We start from the raw sequence: 23,266 nt of genomic DNA, 5'->3' as shown, positions 1-23,266 counted from the left end.
TGGGGGAGTTAAAGTGTTTATTGAGGTGGTTAAGTTCTGTACATTCTCCACAGATCACACTAAGGAGTCTGGAGGTGAAGTTTCAACCTGTGCATAGTGGGAGGACGCATGGCTAGGAAGAGGAGGAAGAAGTCACAGAAAAATACAAAACACAACAACAAAACAAAACCCCAAAACAAAACCAAAAACTTACAACAGGTTACCAGAACCTTCAGATCAAAACAAAACAAAACAAACAACAAAACTCCAAAGGTTATGAGCATCAGCTTCAGCTATAAAAGCATTACAGACTCATGTGAAGGAAACAAATTTTCAAAGATTTCCACAGTGTCTACAGATCCAGTTTCGTGTACAACCCAGAACACTCTCTTTCATATAAAGAAGCCTCCTGTGAACTCTCCTGGGTCCTCAGCCACATATTATGGTATTCTCTGAGTGAACAGCAAGAGCTGGGGAGAGTGTTGGGAGTGGAAGTGAGGTACAAGGAGGGCAGAGGGTCAGTGCATTGGAGGGAGATGTCCAGAGAGGTGGGGGCTGCACATCTGGACGCACTTGGTAGAGGGAAGTGGATGGTAACGAGCTACAGTAAACAACAGTGGAATAACAGCATGTACTACCTACAGGCTGGCTGCTGTGGAAGAACTGGATTTGAAGGAAAGCACAGTGGATCTCTGTATGCACTGGCCTAGCTCAAGGTGCCTCAGCCCCGCTTGGGGACAGCTAGTACAGAAGCACCCAACCCCCAGCACTGGAAATATTAGGCTTCCAAAGAAACTATACTTTTAAAATAGTTCATTAACTATTTTAAATTGCACAATGCACTTCAGTTCCACTTAAGTTTCTCAGCAACCTAAAAAGGGGAATACTGCCTTTTTACATAAAAACAAAATAATAAAACCAGCACAGCAAATGAGCCTGAAGAACTGACTTACTAACGGGAACAGCCTGTGTATATAGTCTATCATCGAAAAATCAACATTTTCCATTTATATAGAGCATGTGTGAGACAATACAATAGAAGTGGCATTTCTAATTTAAAAAAAGAAAACTACATCCATCAGATATCTGCAATAGATCATTTTTTTTTCATTTCACTTAAGGTTTATATATCATATATTGTTATATTAACATTTTTTAATCCATTTAAAAGAATGGAAATTGCAATCCTACAGTAGTACTTTATAGTCTTAACAATCCAGGAGAGCAGGATGTACGATGAGGCCTGCCTTCCGGCACCACTGGTGGTCAGCAGTCAGGCACAAATGCTGAACCTCTTCTAGCCCACCTGCACCAGCCTCCAGCCAGGGTGTCTGTCACACATAGGCTGTCCTTAAATCTGCATCTGCTCCAGGTACTTGTAGGTTGGGTTCTCATAACCATGGTTCTGCATCTTGTTCAGGTGACGCTCTCTGGGGTAAGCATTGGGTCAACCTGTAGGAACAAAGGTCGCAGGTCACTGTGGCAGACTAGAGGCCTGCAGAGCGCCAGGACATCAGGCTATTCACTGTCCAATCCCGTGGGACTCAAAGCAGCCCAGCATCCTTTTTTACTGGACAGACCAAACAAGAGCTGGTATCAAGGACATAGAGAAGGGGGGAAAGGAGGAGGTCAGAGAGGTAATACTTCTCTCTGAAAGCAGAGCTCTGAAAACTTGCTCCAAGTGAGAAAAACAGCTCACTGACAAACTTGACCATTTCAGTTTGGTCCTTGGGATCCACAGGGAAAGAGAAAGACCCCTTCTAACAGTCCTCTGATTTCTATATGCACATCATGTGGCCTCACTCAAATGAGCAATTTACAATGACAGACCATTACAGAGGCTGTTCCCGGTACGCAAGTCAGTTCCTCAGGCTCATTTGCTGTGTTGCTTTTACTACTTGTTTTTATGTAAAAAGGCAGTAGTATTCCCCTTTTCAGGTTGCTGAGAAACTTAAGAGGAACTGAGGTGCATTGTGGTAGTTACTGAACTTTTTTTAAAGGACCAGTTTCTTGGAAGCCACAGTGACAATTGGCCAACACTTAGTTTTTGGGCTATTGGAGGCAAGTCATGTCATGCTCAGTTATGAAATAAAGAAAGGGGCCAGATGGTCTGTAGTCATTTCCAGCTTTGGAACTCTACCGCTAAAGCCAGGCTCCAGTACTAACACCTGCATGTCTACTGTGGAATAATCCCCTTGCACACTGTAAAGATTTGTCACTTGAATTTGTTTAATAAAACAATGACTGGCTGGTAGCTGGGCAGGAAGTTAGGTGGGAAATCCAAACTGAGAATGATGGGAAAGAGGGCAGAGTCAAGGAGCTGCCAGTCAGACACAGAAGAAGCAAGATGAGAATGCTGAACTGAGAAAAAATACCAAGCCATGTGGATAAACATAGATAAGAATTATGGGTTAATTTAAGTGTAAGAGCTAGTAATAAGTCTGAGCTACCAGCCGAGCATTTATAAGTAATATTAAGCCTCCAAGTCAATTATTTGGGAAGCAGCTGCTGGGTATTTGAGAACAGGCAGACAGGAGAAAAACTTCTGCCTACACATGTCTACAGTATTCTTTGACAGTGCATCATACTCCTTAGTGTATTTATATAATCTAGGAGCAAGAAACAATTTCTACCATCCACTGAAAAATGAGCAGCAATCTACTCCAATTATGCATCAGCAGAGAGAAACAGCTTGCATTTGCTTTTTGTTCCCATCCCCAGCCATTACAAAAGAGAGAAAGGTCTGCGAGTATAACAGAGCACATGCCTAGCATACCCGAGGCTTCTGGCTCGATCCCCAGCAACATAAACAAGTGTGTACACACACACACACACACACACACACACACACACACACACACACCCTTTCTCACTTTCTAAAAAGCACACCAGGGAAATAGTAATATTATTTTTGCTTTCTGAAGCATAAAATGTTATGAACTTCTGATATTGAACCATTTAACTGATTAAAACCCAAATGGAGGACTGGAAAGATGGCTCAGAGGTTAAGAGCACTGCTTGCTCTTCCAAAGGTCCTGAGTTCAATTCCCAGCAACCACATGAAGGCTCACAACCATCTGTAATGAGATCTGGCGCCTTCTTCTGGCCTACAGGGATACATGCAGGCAGAATACTGTATACATAATAAATAAATCTTTGAAACCAAATGGATGCTGAAAGTTGGTGACACTCCCTTGAAACAAGGGCAATACAACACAGTAATGGCTGATCTCCAAAATGTAACCTAATAATCCAATGAGTGACACAATCGTTGACAGCCGCATGTCCAACACAAAACACTCACCCCACCCACCCACCCAATAGTGCAGACCCTCATCAGCTTAGGCCAAGGCAGAAGGCAGCCCAGTCCTTACCTCCACAATCCCATGGCTGATGGTGCCATACTGCCTCTTCCTCAGCATCACCAGGCTGATAACAATGACTGTAGCAATGGCCACTGCAATAACCAGCAAGCCAATAAGAGCACTGCTGCTCAAACTGAAGTCTTCTCTCAAAGGTCCCACAGATTCCTAAAACAACAAAGCACGTAAGAAACAAAGTCCTGGTAACCACCTGGCAAAGAGGACCAGGTGCCTCTCAGCCTGTTTCAAACACTCAGGGCCACACAAAGACCCTGCTTTGTCCACATCATCAGATCAGGGAGAATGCCCACTTTTCTAATTTCCATGGAAATTTTGTTTTTTTGCGTTTTTTTCTTTTGCCTTCTTACGTAGAAATTCGGGAAATCAGGCCAAGAGTCCCTTATTAACTTACTACCAGGGATCTTTCATCTCTATTTGAGCTAAGATGACTGAAAGAAAAAAGAATGAACACTGCCTTTCTGTTCTGGAGTAAACACATACCGGCTCCTCTTCTAGGCCTCCAACTCTCTCGGCATTGAAAATCATTTCCTTAACATCCAGAGTTTCGTCAATGACCTGAAACAGTCACAATTATTAGCATCTACTCAGAAAACAGGAGCGAAATGAACATAAATGTCACTTCTTCTCTATTCCATATGGTGTTGGGAGGCTGTTTCTTTGGTCACACTGATCCAAATCTATTCTCCAAATCTCCAAAAGGAGGGTACGGTAACTATGGGAAAAGGTGCTGTAAGGTGGCTAGTCCAATCAGGCTCTTTTGCGGGGTGGGGGTAGCGGGGGCAGGTTTCAAGACATTGTTTCTCTGTGTAACCCTGGCTGTCCTTGAACTCACTCTGTAGACCAGGCTGGCCTCAAACTCTAGAGCTCTGCCTGCTTCTGCCTCTGCCTGTGTCCCCCAAGCGCTGGGATTAAAGGTGTGCACCACCACACCCAGCTCCAGACAGCTCTTCACCTGAACTTTCCTCGAAGTAACTGTGGTAGAGACAAAGCTCAGGACAGACAACTAACAAACTACATTTAAATACTGAATCAGGCCAGCAAGACAGCTCAGCAGGTCAAAGAGCTTGCCACCAAACTTAAAGGTTTCAGTTTGGTCCCTGGGATCTACATGGAAGGAGAAATGACTCCTAATTGTCCTTTGGCCTCTGCATGCACACCATGGCATGCATGCATGTGAACACCCCCCAAATAAAATAAAAAAAATAAAAAAAATTTCAGCTGAGAGCAATAAAAAGTAGACAGAAAACATCAGGGAATGCAAGGAGAAATAAGAACAGTGTAAGAAAAACAACAAAAAGCTCCATTTTATTCAGTTTTCCACTTCATTTTGACTTACTTGAAACTAGCCTCTGATACGTTATTTGTATCTTTAGTTGCAGATGAGTTTTTCTACCGTATAGTAAGAGGTGAAACACTCAAGAAAAAACCGGCTTCACTGGTCCCCTCCCTTCTACTCTGTGGAGAACTGGCACACACATTAGCCTGGAAGTCCTAACCACCATGCACCTGCTCCAGTGTACAAGAGGAAATGTGCTATGCAAAGGACAAGCAGCTCACCATATTTTCATCCATCTTATTCTTACTGTTAATCACTTTTTCTTCTGCACCAATTAGTCCCCCGTCTTGCTCTGCCATTCCAGATCCTGTGTAGAAAACGTTCACAGCTGAGTGTGTAGGCAGCCCACCTCAGGCCAGTCTCTCAGAAGCAGCAAATCCCTGCCTGAGGCCCACAACTCCGGATGTCACCGCATTGGCATGTCTGAGAATGCACTGTGCTTTGCAAGGATGAATGGTACAAGCATTGCAAAGGACTGATGAAGGAAGATAGGGTGCTTACTGCTCTCCCACCTAGAGGGATGGAATGTAAGTCTTTGGAGAAGCTGAGGGTGTCCAGGATGGAAAACATATTCCAACCCTTACATTTACGTACAGTGATGAGCACTAGCTGTCCAACGGCACAATTCTTTGGTATCCAGACCCTACTGCATGGATAAAGGAATGCTACCTGTATGTGTGCTTTGAGTCTAACCGTTTTCTCCGTAAGAAATGACTTCTGTTTTAAATTCAACCCTTGCCACCTTCCACCCTCAAGTCCTATCTGCCCTTCAAGTTTCAGGTTCTCTGGGGAGACATTTCCAGGTTGTAGCACTTAGAGTCAGTTTGTAATTATCTATCTCCTTCTGCGTCTCTCACTGGATTTTCTCCCCCCGACTTCCTACATAGTTACATCCTAAATGGTAAGCCTGGGTGAGCAGGAGAAAGCAGTTCATCAACAGACAGAACCGTAATCGAGGTGGAAAGAGCAAGGATAGCAACTGTCCTTTTTTCAGGGTCAGAAATGGCTTGAGCCAACATCACTCGTGTGGTACACAGAATAGCAGCATGTCTGGATTCTGCACAGACGCACAGAGAGAAAAATCCTTTTCATTTTTAGTTTCAAGCATATGCTTCCTAGCTATCACAAATTTCTTATTAATAACTATATTTAGTTTGTATAGATCTATGATTTGAATCTTTTATAAAGAGGCTTGGTAACCAACTTGACATGCTAAGGTAACTGCCTGCAAGTGGGTCGATTCCAATGTGAGTTTACATTGAGCACTGCTGTCCGGGAGCTGCCAAAGGCAGGCAATAATCCAAAGCCCAGCCATAGCGAACTTTTTCATTTCACAACTAGACTTGTTTTCTTAACACAGACCAAGAGGGGATTAATGATAACAGATAGCCATGCGGCTGCCTGAGCTTGCAGCCTAGTTAATTTATTAACTCATTATACTATAGCCAAAATGACACAATTTTTCTCTAAAGCGTCTACTTCAAAAGAAAAGCACAACTTGACACCAGTTAAATCAGGGCTGGCTTTGGTGTCTCAAATGAAACAACACTGCCTGTCTACCATTCAAGAAAGAGGAATCTAGAAGGTATTTACTTAGCACGGATGCTCATAATCAAGACTACTAAATTCTAATTCTGAGCTCTTCCTACCTCATAGTTTTAAAAGCTGTAAGGGCAAGATTCTCAGAATACAAAGGGATACTAAACCCACTCATCTAAGGGCTTGCCTTGGCCCGGCTGTCCTAAGGCTTGTCAGTGCTATAACTTCAACACCGCCTAAGCTTACTTTGGTTTCATAATGCACACAAGTGACTTCAAGAGACCAAGTTAGTAGTTATATCGTCCCAAAACATTCTTTTAAGTAGGAAAGCAAAAGCCAGTCAAGCTTAACACCTAAGACATACAGTTGAGAGGAATATTAGCATAGTGACTTGCAAGAGGAGGAGACACAGTTGAATAATACTAACATGCAAAGAATTTCAGAAGAGTTAGATCATACTTTTTGATTCTATGAATAAAATATGGCATAAATCAGAACACCAGATTCTGAGCCAGGGAATCTCACTTGGTCCACCCATGACCAGACTACCAAAGCTAAGAGAGTGAGCTCCCAAACTACACAAAGAAGAGGCGCTACTGTCAGTGACTCAAGAGAGGGACTAGCTAACCATGGGGGGGGGGGGTCTGCAGCTGTCACTAGCAACTGAGGCAGTAGAAACCACATGGGCTGTGAAGACAGCCTTGGGTCCAGACCTGGGTCCTCTACTTCTTAAACCTGTCGATTTAGGAAGCAATACCTCAGTGACTTTTTCACCTGCTTCATCTATTAAAACTGAGCAAAAAATTCTGCCTAAGAGGGCGGTTTGGTGGGTCACCAAGATGACAATGCAGCTGGTCGAGTCCTTCCCACAGCACACACTGTCTTTGAAGACTGGGGACTCACTGCACCTAGAGCGCCTCTGTCTCTACCTCTTTCCACAGCAGCGGCTTGTGTTTAAGGAATACAACAACTTAGGAACATGAGACAAGGGGCATGGATGGAAGGTAAAGACAGCTAAAAGGGGAAAAGGCAATTGGTAATAACAAGAGAAAAAGAGAGGAAAATTTACAGTCTACCTGACTGTACAAGTTAAACATATTCTTCTATAGACTAGTTATACACAACCATTTGTTAAACTGACGTACTTTTTTGACATTGACCCAGACAAAGACTTAGGGAAGCATCTCTTTCTTGGACATCCCCAAAGCCAAGCTTGGGTGGTCACACAGTGACTAGACTCTGCACACTCGGAAAGCCAGGGAGCTTGTTAGTAACATGGAGGCAGGGCTACTCTAGCTCCACTCAGCCATGGCTGAAGAAATGAGGCGGGGAAAGTCAGATGATGGTATGAAACATAAAATGAAACTTCCAACACACTGGGGAAGTGAAAAGGAATGGAGGTCTTAAGGGAACATCTTTGACAAACCAACCTTTTTTCATTGGGTGGTACAACTCCGGCTGAGTGTCTAGCAGAAAGGAAAACAATAAAAAACAAAATAGCACAAAAGGAGATTAAGAAAGAAAATGGTTTCCTTCTAAGTTCCTCTCTATAAAGTGAACAAAAGGCATTTTTTTCTTAAAAAAATATCCCATAAACAAACAACAGTAATCTAAATAGGAAATTGCTAGATGTGTCCCTGATGAGAGAGAAAAGTGGGAAGTCAGGATTGGCCTTTTAAGAGAAATTCTGAAAGAGTCTCATATTATTTAGCCGACCCCACAAACTATTATTATTTTTAGAAAACAGCAAAAAATGAAGTTAGTATTGATTGTGGTTCGCTGACAAAGAGACAAGGTACCATCAGGCCGAGCTTCCCCCATACTGCCCCAACCCAAACAAGCACAGAGAAGGTGCCCCGTGTGTGGCTGCCCCCAGCCTCATGGAGGTTGGGATCTACAGTGAGTCAGGAATGGAGTGACACCACTTGCCCCACTCATCTCTCGAGTCCTCAGCACTGGGAGGCCAGGAGCAGCGCGGCTGCACCTGAGCTAACGAGTTATGAAGGCATCTCTGTGAAACTCTAAAGGCGGCTGGATGCACATCTTTCCACCGTCTGGTAGCTGCACGAGGCTACTCTGTCTAATTGGTTTTGTGACTGTAACCCAGAAGCTGGAGGAACTCAACTGTCAGTGTGGATTCAATTCCACTTTTAATCTAAGCTACGTGACACCCTGGACAAGTATTTAATCTGCTCAAACCTCAGCGTCTCCAAAAGGGACACCCACAGTCTCTACCTTCAAAGAGTGCTCTGAGGTCTGAATGAAAGGCATCCAAGTTCAATGCTTAACTAAAGCTGGCACAAAATTAAGATTCCAAAGCCATGGGCCATTTTTATCATTACCACCCTCACCATCAGCAGGAACAGGAAATAGAATCTGATTATGCAAACTAGTCTTAGGGCACAAGGCTCAGCAGCTTGTTTATTTTGGTACAGACTCTTGATTTTCAGGGACACTTTTAGATCCTGAGAACCAGCAAGAGAATAAAGGAAAACAGGCTTGTGAATCAAAGGATACAGCTTCTCCTCCACCTCACATCAGAGATGGGACCCTGAACCAGGCACCTCTTCAGCCTCTCCCCCTAACCTGCCTCCCAAGACTTAGGGAAGATAATGATGGAATATAACTAACAACCCAAAGGGACCCCATGTAAAAGGGACATGACACAAGAGAAGGCTTGCTATAAAGTGTGAGAAATCAACAAAATGTGAGAAATCTTTCTGATTTTCCTGATATCAAGTGTACCACTTCCCCACAGAACCCAGCACAGTGCCCACACAGAGCAGGCACTTGGGAAATCCATACCTTCCTGTTCCCCGCCTCTCACAATGACACACCCTCCCCAAGTCAAGCAGATTTTTTTTTTTTTTTTAAAAAAAAATATATTCCATTTTCTAATTTCCTTCTCCTCGCCTCTGCTCCTAGGGATGGCTCTGAGGACCAAACATACCTTCATTCTCAGACAGAGATGGGAAGGGGTGGAAAGGGTGGAACGGCGGGATCTCCTCACTCTCCTCAGAGCTCACCCGGACATCCACAGGGCTCTCTGAGATGGAGGAGGTGAACTGGTCCATATCTGCTCGCTGTTCCTGAAGGAGCTCATCTAAAAAAAATACAGTAGGGAGCAGAGAAGCGGCATTTAGAAGCAAGTCTAGGCACAGGACCAGAGCTCAAGACCTGGCAAGAGCCCCACAGTTGCGACCCACCTCCTGCCTAACTCCTGCCCACATCCACCTCCTGCCAACTGCCTGACTTTATGTGGTCCATCTCTAGAGAAGTCATCACACATAACTGCAACTTCACACCTTTTGGATTATTTCACTATCTGTATCTCTACTACCACAACAGAATTCAAGCAGATATTGTCTACTGGTAAACCATTTTACCCTGAAACACACAGCAGAAGACAGGATGATATACAGAATAAACTGGTAACAGGAAACATCCCAGGCCTCTGCAATTTCACACTCTAGAGTTTCTTCCGCTAATAAGAGTGAAGGTCAATGAAATTCAAGGCTCTGTGGCTCCAGGCCAGTACATCTGTCTTCGGAGACTCCTCAGCCTTGCCATGTAAAGCTCTAGTCAATTCCAGACTTTCTGAAACCATGGTGTGCTAATGCCTACCGCACCAGCCTTGCTTACTCCTTATTTACTTCGTCCTTCCCTGCCATCACTCCCGAGCCTCACCAAGAGTCCAGTCTGGCCTGGATAGAATTAGTACCCACCGATTTCCTCCTGGATTTCTTGAGCCACATAAGGAACTTTGTACAATAGAGAAAGGCTTTGGTTCCTTCTTTCTTCAATTACATGGAGGTGTGTCATCACCTAGAAGCACAGCATGGGGAAAGGCCTTGTCACTGAAAACTATGAGGTCAGGAGGAAAAACACCCACATATAGTTCCAGAGACCCAGAGGTTCTACTTGCTACCAGACAAAGCAGAACAACTGGAAGAAGTCTATTACTTTCCTTGCCAGACTAGCAAACTTCTAAAGCATAAGAGAGCACATAGTGTGATTGATAGTCATTTATCCCCAGAGAGGGCTACAAACTAGAAAAAGCCAATTTTTAAAATATGGTCATGAGGAGCTGGAGAGACGGCTCAGTGGACATGAGCATTTGCTTTTCCAGAGGACTTGTATTCAATGTGTAGAACCCACATGAGAGTTCACACTGCCTATTAATTCTCATTCCAGGTATCAGAGATCCTCGTCCAGCCTCCACAGACAACCAGGAATGCATACAGGCAAAACACTCATCCATATAAAGTTTAAAAAAAAAAAAAAAAAAAAAAAAAAAAAAAAAAAGCTCACTAGTCAGTTGATTTGATTTGTTTTTTGTTTTTTTTTTTTTGTTTTTTGTTTTTCAAGACAGGGTTTCTCTGTGTAGCTTTGCGCCTTTCCTGGAACTCGCTTTGGAGACCAGGCTGGCCTCGAACTCACAGAGATCTGCCTCTGCCTCCCGAGTGCTGGGATTAAAGGTGTGCGCCACCACTGCCCGGCCTTGATTTGGTTTTTATACAAGACAATTGTCACTAACTATACTGAGTCAGGGCCCTGGTTTGTAGGGTGCTAGATTTTAATAAAAACTTCGCTGAGTCTGAGAAAGAGGGGAAGTGCCAGTCACTCTTTTCCCCACTAGAAAAGTCAAGCAGGTACACACACAACTGGACTACTGGCAGGAAGGCTGCTCGTGGATACGGCTTGGTGAAGCAACTACCTAAAACTATTAAGGTGAAGACCAGGACTCCAAACAAACAAACAAATAAGCAAGCCAGGCGCGGTGGTGCAGAGGCAGGCAGATCTCTGTGAGTTCGAGGCCAGCCTGGTCTACAGAGCGAGATCCAAGACAGGCACCAAAACTACACAGAGAAACTTTGTCTCAAAAAAACAAAACAAAATAGACCAGGACTAATTTATTCCTATTTAAATTATGGTTCTTTAAAATAAAATTCATAAGGCATGAATAACCCATTTTCATGTGCTGAAGAAAGATTTATCTATGCTAGCTCATTACTTTTCTGAATACAAAGGCTGTTAATCCAATGATAACAACAAAAGCATCCAAGGTAGAAAAGACAGGTGATGTGACTCAAAGACACAGTGGAATTCTGCTGCACAGCTCAAACTCATTACCCCTTCAGCTTAAGCTTGCACTTCCTGAGCTGCTTCTAAAGGGGGCGCTCAAAACTAGTGGACTGGACAGCCCTGAAGCCATTAACATGAAGGGTCAAAACGGGAAAAAATTAAAGATGCTTTTACTGTAGATTGATGTGCTTCTGACCTTTAAAAGCAAGATGGAAGCAATTTAATTTTGTATTTGCCATTCTGCCAATCAAATAAATTGATGGGAAAGCACAAGTGTGAGGGCCTTTGCAAAAAATGCAAATGGAATTGCAATGTGCTGCCCGGAGTCCAAGCACATGTAGATACCATTATACTTCCTTAGATGAATTAAGGAGCCATTTGAGAGGGCAAGAACCACAGGGTGGAATAGTGGGAATCAGTCATTATAGAAATGTTTACACTAAAGAGCCTGAGTGACAGGTTCAAAACACAGGAGCACTAAAAATATATGAAACGTAAACCAATTCAGGCTTAAATTTGGGTCAGACCAAAGAAAAATATTTTACGAGATTGATTTATTTTATGTGTATGGGTGTTCTGCCTATATCTAAGTCTGCCTATCACATTTGTTCCTGGTACCTGCAGAGGCCAGTAGAGGGCATGTCCCCTAGAACTAGTTAAAGATGATTGTGAGTGGATATATGGGTGCTGGGAATCAAACCCTGGTGTTCTAGAAGATCTTAACCACTGAACCTCTCTCCAGCTCCCAGGAATATCTTATTATGTACATAGTAAACCTTTTTTAAAATATCTAATCAGAAATACTTCTGGTCCTAAATATTTTGGATAAGGGGGGGATACTTATCGTGTAACACGCTGAGTGTTCCCACTGAGTGCTCAGGCAGCACAGGGAACAGGCAATGAATGACACATGTAATTCAGTGGTCCCATTCCCTGACATCACAAGCTGAGAACAGACTTACAGTTCCCAGCAGAGATAGGTTTTTCTGCAGAATTGCTAATATGGGATGCTGCTGTTTTTCAGTTTACTTGTTGTGGATCTTTGTCTCAGGAATTGCTAATAAATTATCAAATCAGGCCCACAGATGTGTAGCTCAGCTGTAGACTACTTGCCCAGGATGTGAAAGGCCCTGGATTCTACCCTCAACACCAAAACAAAAAGTCGCTCTCCATTATATTATATTATATAGAATAAATATTCCCTCAAAAATATATTTACTATATACATGACTAGATCCCATACAAATTTAATTTAATTTAATTTCATCCCCATGACCCCCTGTAAGATACAACAAAAATATACTAAAAGATTTGGGTCAAACCAATCCAATCCTGACAAGATTCATTTCTCCACCTGTCTTCCAAAGACAGTCCAGAACTCCTGGTGTTTTCCCTCTTCCACTCCATCTAGTGTGAAATGAAACCTCAACACCAGACCTCTACTAGGCGCTTCCTAGGACCTCGGAAATATCCCTGCCCATAGTCCCACTGTTCAGGCACCAAAGTTCTTTAGTTCTTTCCAACATCCAACTTCTTTTTGTTTGGTTTTTTGAGAGAGGGTTTCTCTGTGTAGTTTTGGTGCCTGTCCTGAATCTCACTCTGTAGACCAGGCTGGCCTTGAACTCAGAGATCCACCTGGTTCTGCTTTCCCAAGTGCTGGGATCAAAGGCGTGCGCCACCACCGCCCAAACATCAAACTTCTAATGTGAACTCTGTACCTTGGAGGAAAGTAATTCTTCATTTCCTAATTAACAAACTTAATTTGTATGAGTCCTTGAGCAGTAGTCAAGGGATCCAACTTCATTAGACTCTGCAAAAAAATTTTTTTTGGTTTTTCGAGAGAGGGTTTCTTTGTGTAGCTGTTTTTGGAGCCTGTCCTGGAACTTGCTCTGTAGACCAGGCTGGCCTTGAATTCAGAGATTCACCTGCCTCTGCCTCTCAGGTGCTGGGATTAAAGGCATGTGCCATCACCACCTAGCCTGTGAAATTTTAACATGCAGATGGTAACACAAACTTCTGCCCAACAAAGGGAGTGAAACTAAGCTCTGGGATCCTACAGCTTTTGGGTAAATTATTTTATGATTGTACTCTAAGAAGCTGGGAAGAAAAATTTCTGGAAGGGCACTCACTCTAAGCACATCTCATGCATATGAGTACTCATAATCTGCATGGCTTTCTATTTAAAACAGGAAAATAAAACAAGGATGATGATGTTATTAAACCATCCTCAGGAAAATCAACGGACTATTATATTAGACTTGGCAGTCCTATGCACAGTTCACAGTCTAGGAACACATAAGATTTACTAACATATTAACAAGTACCAAAATAAGACCTAGAAAAACCTGTACAAATGACAGTGGGGTAAACTGGGCTTAGCATAGGACAAACTCAGAAATGTGTCTGTCTGAACAAAAACTTCAATGGATACAACAGGAAGTGAAGTATTGTTTTGTGGCTTTAGAAATCAAATCCTAGGACTCAGACATACTGGGCAAATGTCCCTACCAGTAAGCCAAGATCAATGCTTAAGACCCATACAATGTATTTGTATACATTGTATACAAATGAAACCTAGAAAAGGGTTTCACATACTAATTCAGGTGATAAGTTGAATCAGAAATGAACTGACATAAAAATTTGATTTGGAAACTGGCTTATCTCTTCCTGGCAAAACCCAACTGGCATACTACACGTCTTCTAACGAGCACAAGAGCAGTGTGTCTCAGCATTTGCTGGAAACCTGTCTAGTTTACCTGGGATTTCATCTGGGCAGCCTTTTCTGGGTCAACAGCCAACACGTGCTGGTAATGACGAATGGTATGTAGACGATCTTTATTCTCAGCACGGACGTAACGACGCAGAGCTTGCAGAATACGATGTGGCTGCCAAGACCAGAGAATTCAAAGTAGGTAAGGAAAACAAAATCCTCAAAATTGATTAGCGAATAAAAGCTATAGCTTGGAAACAAGTAAAGAACTATCTTTCTTGGTTAAAAAAAAAAAAAAAAAAAGTTTGTTTGTTTTGTTTGTTTTTATTTGTTCCAGATTCTTCAGCTCAAGGTCCTCCTGTAAACTAATTTTTTTTTTTCCTGGTGTGGTTCAAAACCTAAATTGTGAGCTAGGTATTTTTTTGTGTCACTCTAGAGAGAGAGAGAGACTTCAATGGTATAAATCAAGAAGGACACAAATATTCTCCTGTCAAATACTTTTTAATTAAGAAAAGAATTCCTAGCATGTGTATATCCGAGTCTGTGAGGTCAGTGGGTAATTCTGTGGAGTTTGCTCTCTTCCCCTACCTCTGGGTGGGTTCTGGAGATTGAACTCTGGTTGTCAGGTTTATGCAGCATGTGCCTTTATCCTGTGTGTCATAGCACTGGCTCCTGTCCAATACTTTCTATGGCTCTCAAAGGAATAGAGGTTTGATTTAAACATAAAAAAAGCTTGAGACCACTTACTCAGGAGTTCCACTCTGATTATTTTACCCCTTTCCTTCTTTGTTTACTAGGCTGGCCCCAGGCTTGCGACTCCCCTGCCTCTGCCCCTGAAGGGCTCAGATTACAAGTGTGTACCACCCACCACTGCCCACATCCTTCCCTTTCCTTTAGAAGATGATTTTGAATGAACTGGTTCAAACACTTACATTCAGAGGCATGCTTTCCTTCTTTGAAAGTAAGGGTACCACAGAGAACCCAGAACTGTGTGTCAAACAGTAAGTTCCCTGAGCTTATGCTTGTCCACTTGTATATCCCAGGTGGCACATGCAGGCACACCGTGATGGAATGCTACCAAGCTCATATATCCAGATACTAGACTCGGTTCCTTTTCTAATCTTTACCTTCAATTTTGTCAAAACTTGTCTTAAAAATCTCATTTTTCACCAAGCTGTATGTTCCATTAAGTACATGTTTTAAACAGGCAACAGTAAGAACATGACTTGGCTTTGAGTCCACTCTGACCCCGACTCACCCGAGGTGGGTCAGACTGCAGGGCAGCCAGGTAATTCTCCAGAGCTATCCGCCGGCGGTCATTCAGCATGGCTTCCACTCGGGCCAAGTGAGTTTCCACAAGCTGCTGCTTCTCGCTGGCTGCTTCCTTCTCTAAAGCTTTAACCATAGCTTGGAAGTGCTAAGCCAAGAAAGAAGGAAGGACATGTAATTCGGGCACCAGTAGGAAGTCTAAAAAAGCACCCTCAGGACCTAAGACTTTTCTTTGCCTAGTACCTCTGTGTCTCCATAAGACAGTAACAGATTCAGAGTGGCACTAGCTCTGATTTCTATTTAAAAAAAAAAAAAAACAAACCAACCTAAATTACATTTCTGTGTTAGAGAGACTCAAGTTCTGTAGCTAAAATCACTAGGTTTGTAATTTCAACATCTGGTTTTTCAATGTTCACTATCATCTTTTCCATGTTCTAACAAGACACCAACTTCTAAATCCTGAAGCAGTAACTAACAGGACATGTTTTGAAATAGTTCAGCAATGAATGTGCTGGCTCACACTGGGTTATATCTACTAGAGCTGTGAAGGGACCGTTATCTGTGAGCTGCCTGGCCATGTTTACTGGCAGCTTAATGTTGCTGAATCAAATACTCCTATAGAAGATGAAATTGCTTGTGTAAGAATCCAAGCTTTCAGATTTTGAGAGACTGATTAAAAAAAGCTAAGGTAATACCTCCAGGAAATACACCAGTGATAAGGAGAGAGTACACCTGGTACATACTGATTTTAAAATGTGTGCTTAGTCTGGGTGGGGGGGTCTCTGTTCAGCTTTCAAAGGTACTCTCCCACATTTAAAAAAAAAAAAAAATTAAAGCATAACACGATTCATTCTCCAAAACCAAATCAGTCCTATGAATTGCTGTTTCTGTCGCTAAGCCCGCCTGTCTACTGAAGGAGTACAATAGCAATAAATCTGCTGCTGTGACTCTGAGGTTCCATCTTTATAAAGTCAGGGATAAACTTGCATTCAAGAGCTGTCGTTTTTTGCCTTTCGGCCTGTCAATGAGTCTGTCAGTTTCTTTTTAATCCAGTAGTGTTGAAAAACAAGTCACAGCCCATGAACAAGATGACAGAGGGCTTTTGCCAGGAAAGCAGAATTAAGCAACAGCTAAGCCAAGGTTACTTCCTGCACAAATTAGGTGTGCTCTGGGAGAGGGTTTGGTTTCTTTCTACCACAGGCAAGCAACACTACTGGCAAAAACTCAATGGGAAAGACAGGAGAAAGAAAGGGGAAGGAGGAGAGGGAGGAGAGGGAGGGGGAAGGGATAGGAGAAGAGAGGGGGAGGGAAAAGAGAGAGGAAGAGAGACACAACTTCCTTGTAACTTAAGTCCTTGACTAGAAGGAGGTGTTAAATTCAAATTCACTGGGAGTTTGGCCTGACTGTATTTGCAGCAGGTCACACTGGACTCTGTGTCCCCTTGCCCAGAGAAAGCATCCTACCTGAATGAGGGTCTGTCTCTCTGCTTTGGGGAGGTTCTTGGCTTGAAGCTCTGCCTCTTCCCATTCCTTCTTTACCTAGAACAAAGATCAAAAACACTCAGAGAATAAGCCTCTGAAACAACTTCCCCATTTTCTAAAAATACTGATGGGCACTGAATCCAACTCCGGAAATTGTGCAAAAAGAAACCACATCATATGATCCCTGAGATCAGACTGTTACTCAGAAATGTCTAGGCCTTGGTCATCCCCAGACCTAACCTCAATTCCACGACCTCTTTGTTATATACCTTGGGCAAGTTACTCTTATGTTTATTCCCCCTTCATTAAAAACTAAAATTAATACCAAAAGTTATCAGAGCTGATGTCAATATAAGATAATGAGCATTTTGCTAAGAGTAAGTCCAGTGTATAAGACACAAGATTGGAGCACGAGCCCATCCCAATTCCTCCTGTTATTGCTGTTTTGGGCCAGTCTCATGCAGCTCAAGTTGGCCCCAGGTGGCAGGTGCAGCCAAGGATGACCTTCAGTTTTGACCTCTCTGCTGCCTCCTTCAAGTGGTGGGTAACAGGTGTGCCCCTCTACCCTGTTTTGTCTGGTGCTGGGGACTGAGCCCAGGGCTTAAGCATTCGAGGCAAGCACTCTCTGAACTGAGTCACATCCAAAGCCTCCAGGCAAGGCCAACCTAGGTTAGACTATGTGTGACCCTGAGGAGGAAGTACTAAGGATCTCCCTGCTTTAACTTTTAGAATGCTTCCAAGTAAATAAACATTCCTGAGACTTTAGAATCTTCCCTCTGCAACTAGAAAGTATTAATAACTGTTTTACTTCATCTAATCGACTTTTACAATTTCATAACCCAAGTCTTCAATTTTGACAGTGACAAAAAATTGAATTTTTAAAAATAAAAATTTAAAGTCAGCAAGAGCAAAAGAATAACAAGCAAGTACCAGTACAGGACATGTTCAGAAGTGTCTGCAACACCACTGAAAGTAATTTCATAACAGGAGAGAGGAGGAGAGAAAAGGGGTTCATCCACTAGAGGTAGCTCCCCAGAACCTCACGGCATTTTAGCCAGCAATGTCCTTCTCTTCAACTATAAAATCCTGCCTTGCAGACTAGTTGCCTAGTGTGTATCAGGTCCTGACCCAATCCCTAGCACAAACCGAAAACAATACAAGCACCATTACCCTATCCATTCGATTGCGATGCCGAATTTCCAGTTGTTCCTTAGCCTTCTGGAAGCGGGCGTGCTCGTTATCATCCGCTGAGGTCTCAAAATATACATCAACGTCATTGGTTGGCAGGGGAGTTGGGGGAACTGAAACAAAGTCAAGAGGGAGTTGTCTTGGGGAGTCAGGCAGATAATAAAGCACAGGACCCACAGGACGGACTGATTAGTCTTGTGGCTTTGCTAGAAAGTGCAGGGTGGTGCTGCCTGCCAAGACACCACTGCTAGACTGCAGTGGGCAACCTTCTTGGAATCCTAGTCACTAACCATGCTAGTCCATGTTAATACAGCAATTTATTGGTAGCCCAAAGCCCTAGCATATCTTCAGCACCCACAAGGCATTTTACCTAGGACTGAAGGACCAAAAAAAGAGAGAGATACCTGCTTCTACAATCTTCCCTTCAGAGCTTGAAACCTAAAAAATGCCACCCTACTGTTTATTGCTAATGGTACCTAAATGGAAACCAGAGCTGAAATTAGATCTCATGGAGACATTTCCACAAAGGTCTCCACTTTTAAGGAACAGTTTCTTGTCTTTTTTATGGCAATCTTTGGGCCTTAATTTGGAGAAACTGGTTCAAGTGTGCATTCGTTACATACAGGCTGGTGGAGAATGTCCAAACCACTCTAGTTCTGTAAGACTCTGAGGCCTCTGTCCAGTAACAAGGCTAATGAAGGTTAAACTAAATTTCTTTATTTGATGAGGACACTTTCTACTGATGGGAAGATGCTTTGGTCTTATTTGATTCATGACACTGACTGAGGATGCTTCCAGTGTCCTCCAGAGCACAGATCCAGTCAAACAGAAATCTCTGGCCCCACTGCTGATTAAGCATGAGCTGTTACGGCCCCCAAGGCAAGTGATTATGTGCATAAAGGACTGGTGGGCAAATTCGCTTTGTTGTAATGCATAGTTTTAACCCATAGAGTAAGGGAGAAAAGGATTTAAAAAAAAAAAAAAAGCTAGAAATCAGCCAGCCATTCCACAAACTTCATCAGAAGCCACTTGCCCTGCCCCCTTTAATTTAGTAAGCCTTATAGCTGTAATCTTGTGATACTTTGCCTCTCTGTAATTTGAAAAAGGATCTCAGTATCTTACGTTCAAATGAATTAAATTCCAGTATGGGTTTTTTTTATTTTTGGTCAATTCTTATTTATCTTAATTTATTTATTCTTATTTTTTTAATAGTGTCTTGGCTGTATATCTGTGTGAGGGTGTTGGATCCTGGACTTACAGACAGGTGTGAGCTGCCATGTGGGTGCTGGGAATTGAACCCAGGTCCTCTGGAACAGCAGTCTGTGCTCTTAACTGCTGAGCCATCTCTCCAGCCCCAGTATGTTTTCTTAGTAAATCATATTCCTCTAGTGTTTATTCAAAGTTCAGTGAAGAATTTCAAATCTATTTGTGCCACTCTATACACAGTCATCAGCAACACACATCAGAAGTATAAAGGCTTTCAGCCTGGCCATGGTGGCGCACGCCTTTAATCCCAGCTCTTGGGAGGCGGAAGTAGGTGGAAATCTGTGAGTTCAAGGCCCGAGTGGGAGTTTCAGGACAGCCAAAGCTACACAGAGAAACCCTGTCTCAGAAAAAGAAAAAAAAAGCTTTCATGCGGTGTGAATGGCTGCAATCTCTGGGCTGGGAGAATGCAAACCGTGAACCTAAACACTCCTCACAACGGAAAGCACAGCAATCTGGAGACCTCCTTCCAGAGACATGAAGTACAGGTGAGAATCATGATGGGCTCAGCCTACCCACTCACCTCAGGCCCCTTAAGAGACACAATGTGATCACAGAAAAGCTGCCACCTATAGGTCTTCAAGGCTCTCCAGCTCGAAGTGCATACACCACTGCTTCTCTTCAGCAGAGCTCTCCTGATACACAGGAAACTTCACCTTGTGACAAAGCACTGTCTGAGCTTTGGGGACGCAGAGTATCTCCACATTCAGTGAGATCATCAAGGGGCCTCAACTCCGTAAGCATTAGCCAAAACAAGGTTTGTACCTTCTTAGCTGAGTTCTTTTCAAAAGCAGTAATCATCACAAGAATTCTTATCTCTAAATCTTTCCTAAATAAATTTGTGGATGGAAGTTCCCATGGCTCATTTTTTTTTTTTTTAACGTTTTCAGGACTATTAAATAAAAGTAGTCTTCTTTCCCCAGTGTAGCTGGGATGGAAGCAATAAAAGCACGCCACACTACATTAAGATCTTAAACATCTCTGGGAAGAGGAAGAAGAAAGTCTGTGAAGATATCCAAAAGAAAAACTATCAGAGGCTCCAGCAAACACCAGGGACAGACAGCATGATGAGTTCCAGAGCAGGAGCCAAGGGAAACTGCCTGGTCTGAGGATTTTCCTGGCACATAAATTAACACTACAAGACAGGATCTTAAAGAAAGTACTAACTAGGAGAGAAGAAAAACGTGCCCTGTTTAACATAAGCCAACTCCACTGAAGTACTGCCCTTCCTCTGAAACCAAAGCTACACACAATCACAAGTGCACACTTCCTAGAGCCCTGCAAAACCCATGTGGCCACAATATCAGCAAAGCCCAGTCAAGAGGGTTGGGGCACAACTCTCCTTGTGCACTAGAGTGCACAAAGGAGGCATTTCAACACTCTGGAATCCCGTACGTCTTCCTGTTGTCAGTCCTGTGGAGGGTGGGGGTCCCAACAGGCAGCATGTAGTACAGGGGTCAGCAGCAGGTTTAGTCAGTCAGAACAAGAGGCGAGGCCTCAGGCACATGACTGGGCAGCCCTCAGTGCCACCATGCAATTGCTCTAGGGTCCCTTTCAACAACAGATGACCAGAGGACACAGCTGCCTCCCCTGATGACACGAACCCCCACTCCCACAGCCTATGACTCTGTGTCCACGAGAACGAACAAGGCCTGGCTGTGCCACCCACTGCACCAGGGTGGGCATACTACCACTACCAACCATCAGTAGACACACAGGGAGCACGGGACACCAAAAGCTGAGCTCACAACTGCCAGCAGGACACAGAGCCTTGGTCTAGAAAGCACAAAGATGGGGGAACGACTGACAGCAGACACCCGAGTCAGCATAAACATGACAGATGCAGTCACAAGGACGGCAGGAGACAGAAGGCGGGACAGGATGGCACTGCTGTGCAGGGCCAGCACAAGGCGGGACTTACTCATCGCTTTACACACAGCCATACAATAATCCTCAGACTCAAAATTGTTCCTGTTGCCGCCGCAGCCGCCATATATAAAGCGTACGCACTTTCCCTTGGAGAGGTCGAAGTACCAACGAGGCATCACAGCCCGGCAGGGCCCCGTCATCGCCTCCTGGGAGCAGACAGCTGTGTGAAAATGGTCAGAGTGTCAGCAGGGCAGAGGCAGTGCTTCAAATGCTTCACAGTGCTAAAGGCCAGCCGGGGCAAGGTGGGAACCACAGCTGGCCTAAAAAGTCCTGACTAGCCTCACTCACCAATCCAGGCAGACAGAATCACCTTCATGTGATGAAGACATTTAGGGAGAAAGATAATTTGACTTTTCTGGTCTTTTGCATTGAGTCTAGATTAATACCACAGGCTGATAGAAAGGATCTGCTTGTGGGCCTCACTTCTGATCTGTGCAGTGGTGACAGGTGCCTGCTTTGTTTGTTCTGAGAGCTCCTAGGATCAAAGGAGTCAGCGTGGTTAGAAAGGCCATTTGAAGTGGTAATTCCTGCAGCAGGGGCTGAAGCACTTGAAAGGATCAGTGTTTCCACTGTCACAATCTCCAAAGTAAAACGCACACTACTAGACAAGTATTTTCCTCCAGCTGAGTCCTAATTCTTCAGATCTTACATGGTTTCAAACACACAATCAGCAGTGATTCTATGTAATGGCTCTGGAACCATCATGGCCTTTTCTCATTCAATTTTATCCTACCCACTTTTACAAATGCCTGACCAGAAGGGTAGGGTAGTCAGTCTACAGACAGGAACACACATGGGGAAAGAAAAACCAAGCAAGTCATTCCCTTCTCGAGAGACGGTTCTTGAGCAGCACTGAGTGGAGCAGCCCCTGGACGACGGCACATTTTAAGCAGGCTGTGGAAGAATCCCGAGAGTCGCTGCTTCTTACTCTCTAATTAGAACCTGTAATGCCAACTTCTGCTTTCTGGTTCATTCTGGCTCTCTGCTGGGCCTACCCAGCCGCTCCTGCTGACAGCTCCACTGCCACACTAGAGAAAACTGCCTTCCTGATGGTGCAGATGCTGCTTTGCCTTCTGAGACTTACCCACAGTGAGTGATGAGAACACCACAACTTCCAAGTAAAGAACCATGTGGATCTTACAGCTTTATACTGAGTTACCTTTCACATCGTGAACAATGTCCTTGTCTGAAATAGTGCCATCGCTGCTGGGTTCAGTTGGGTTCTCCTCATTGTAGTCGTCTCCTTTAAAAGAGTCATAGTAGTAATCACGGTCTTCCACCACTTCCCCTTCCTCCTCATCCTCATCCTCCTCATCTGCAGCTGCTTCTGTGAAGTCTTCCAAATCTGCTTCAGTAGGAAATTCACTAGAGGCCATAAGCCAAAAAGGAAGGTTAGTAGCAATTTCTAAACACAAAGCACAATTCCCTTCCCTATTCTGAAACACAAAAATAGAGACAGGAAATAAGCTCATCTCACAGCCCTCAGCCCAGCTTTATTGGCAAAAGGGAAGTTAGTGAATACAGATTGCATTAACCTATGGAAAATAATATGGTTCAGGGGCTGGAGATGGTTCATTGGTTCTTGTGGCTCTTGCAGAGGACCTGGGTTCAATTCCCAGCACCTACATGGAGACTCACAACCATTTATCTCTAACAGTCCCAGGAGAGTCAGTGGCCCTCTTCAAACTTCCAAGAGCACCAGGCACAAAAGTGGTGCACATACATGTGTGCAGGCAAAACACTCATACACGTAAAAAAAAAAATTAAATAAATCTTAAAAAAATAATGTGGCTGGGTGGTGGTGGCACACGCCTTTTATCTCAGCACTTGGGAGGCAGAGGCAGTCAGATCTCTAAGTTCAAGGCTAGCCTGGGCTACAGAGCAAGTTCCAGGATAATCAGGGCTACACAAAGAAACCTTGTCTCAATAATGGTGATGATGATGATGATGTAGTCCAAAGACAAAAGGCACAGGTTTTCATATGTTCAGGTTATGACTAAATTAAGAAGCAAATGGGATGAAATTTAGCACAAGGGCACAAGGGGTACCCACTGTCCTGGTTGTTGGGATTTTTGTTGTTTTGTCAACCTGACATAAGCCAGAT

At 43.6% G+C, this 23,266-nt stretch overlaps 1 protein-coding gene across 1 annotated transcript in view; it reads right to left on the bottom strand.

Annotated features, from left to right (window-relative positions):
* Aplp2 (amyloid beta precursor like protein 2) overlaps window positions 1-23,266 on the bottom strand; it is a 69,890-nt gene continuing 46,624 nt past the window's right edge. The window contains 14 exon segments of the mRNA XM_028858985.2: window positions 1-1,410; window positions 1,413-1,431; window positions 3,354-3,509; window positions 3,843-3,917; window positions 4,920-5,005; window positions 7,668-7,703; window positions 9,188-9,340; window positions 9,963-10,062; window positions 14,079-14,207; window positions 15,291-15,449; window positions 16,765-16,839; window positions 17,953-18,083; window positions 21,155-21,322; window positions 22,322-22,527. Coding sequence (XP_028714818.2) covers window positions 1,331-1,410; window positions 1,413-1,431; window positions 3,354-3,509; window positions 3,843-3,917; window positions 4,920-5,005; window positions 7,668-7,703; window positions 9,188-9,340; window positions 9,963-10,062; window positions 14,079-14,207; window positions 15,291-15,449; window positions 16,765-16,839; window positions 17,953-18,083; window positions 21,155-21,322; window positions 22,322-22,527 — 1,573 coding nt within the window. The 3' untranslated portion in view covers window positions 1-1,330.

Source organism: Peromyscus leucopus, chromosome 7 (genome assembly GCF_004664715.2).
Source record: "Peromyscus leucopus breed LL Stock chromosome 7, UCI_PerLeu_2.1, whole genome shotgun sequence".
In the NCBI taxonomy this organism is placed as follows: Eukaryota; Metazoa; Chordata; class Mammalia; order Rodentia; family Cricetidae; genus Peromyscus; species Peromyscus leucopus.
Note: the sequence above shows the minus strand (reverse complement) of the source record. Positions and strands in the feature narration are given on the sequence as shown.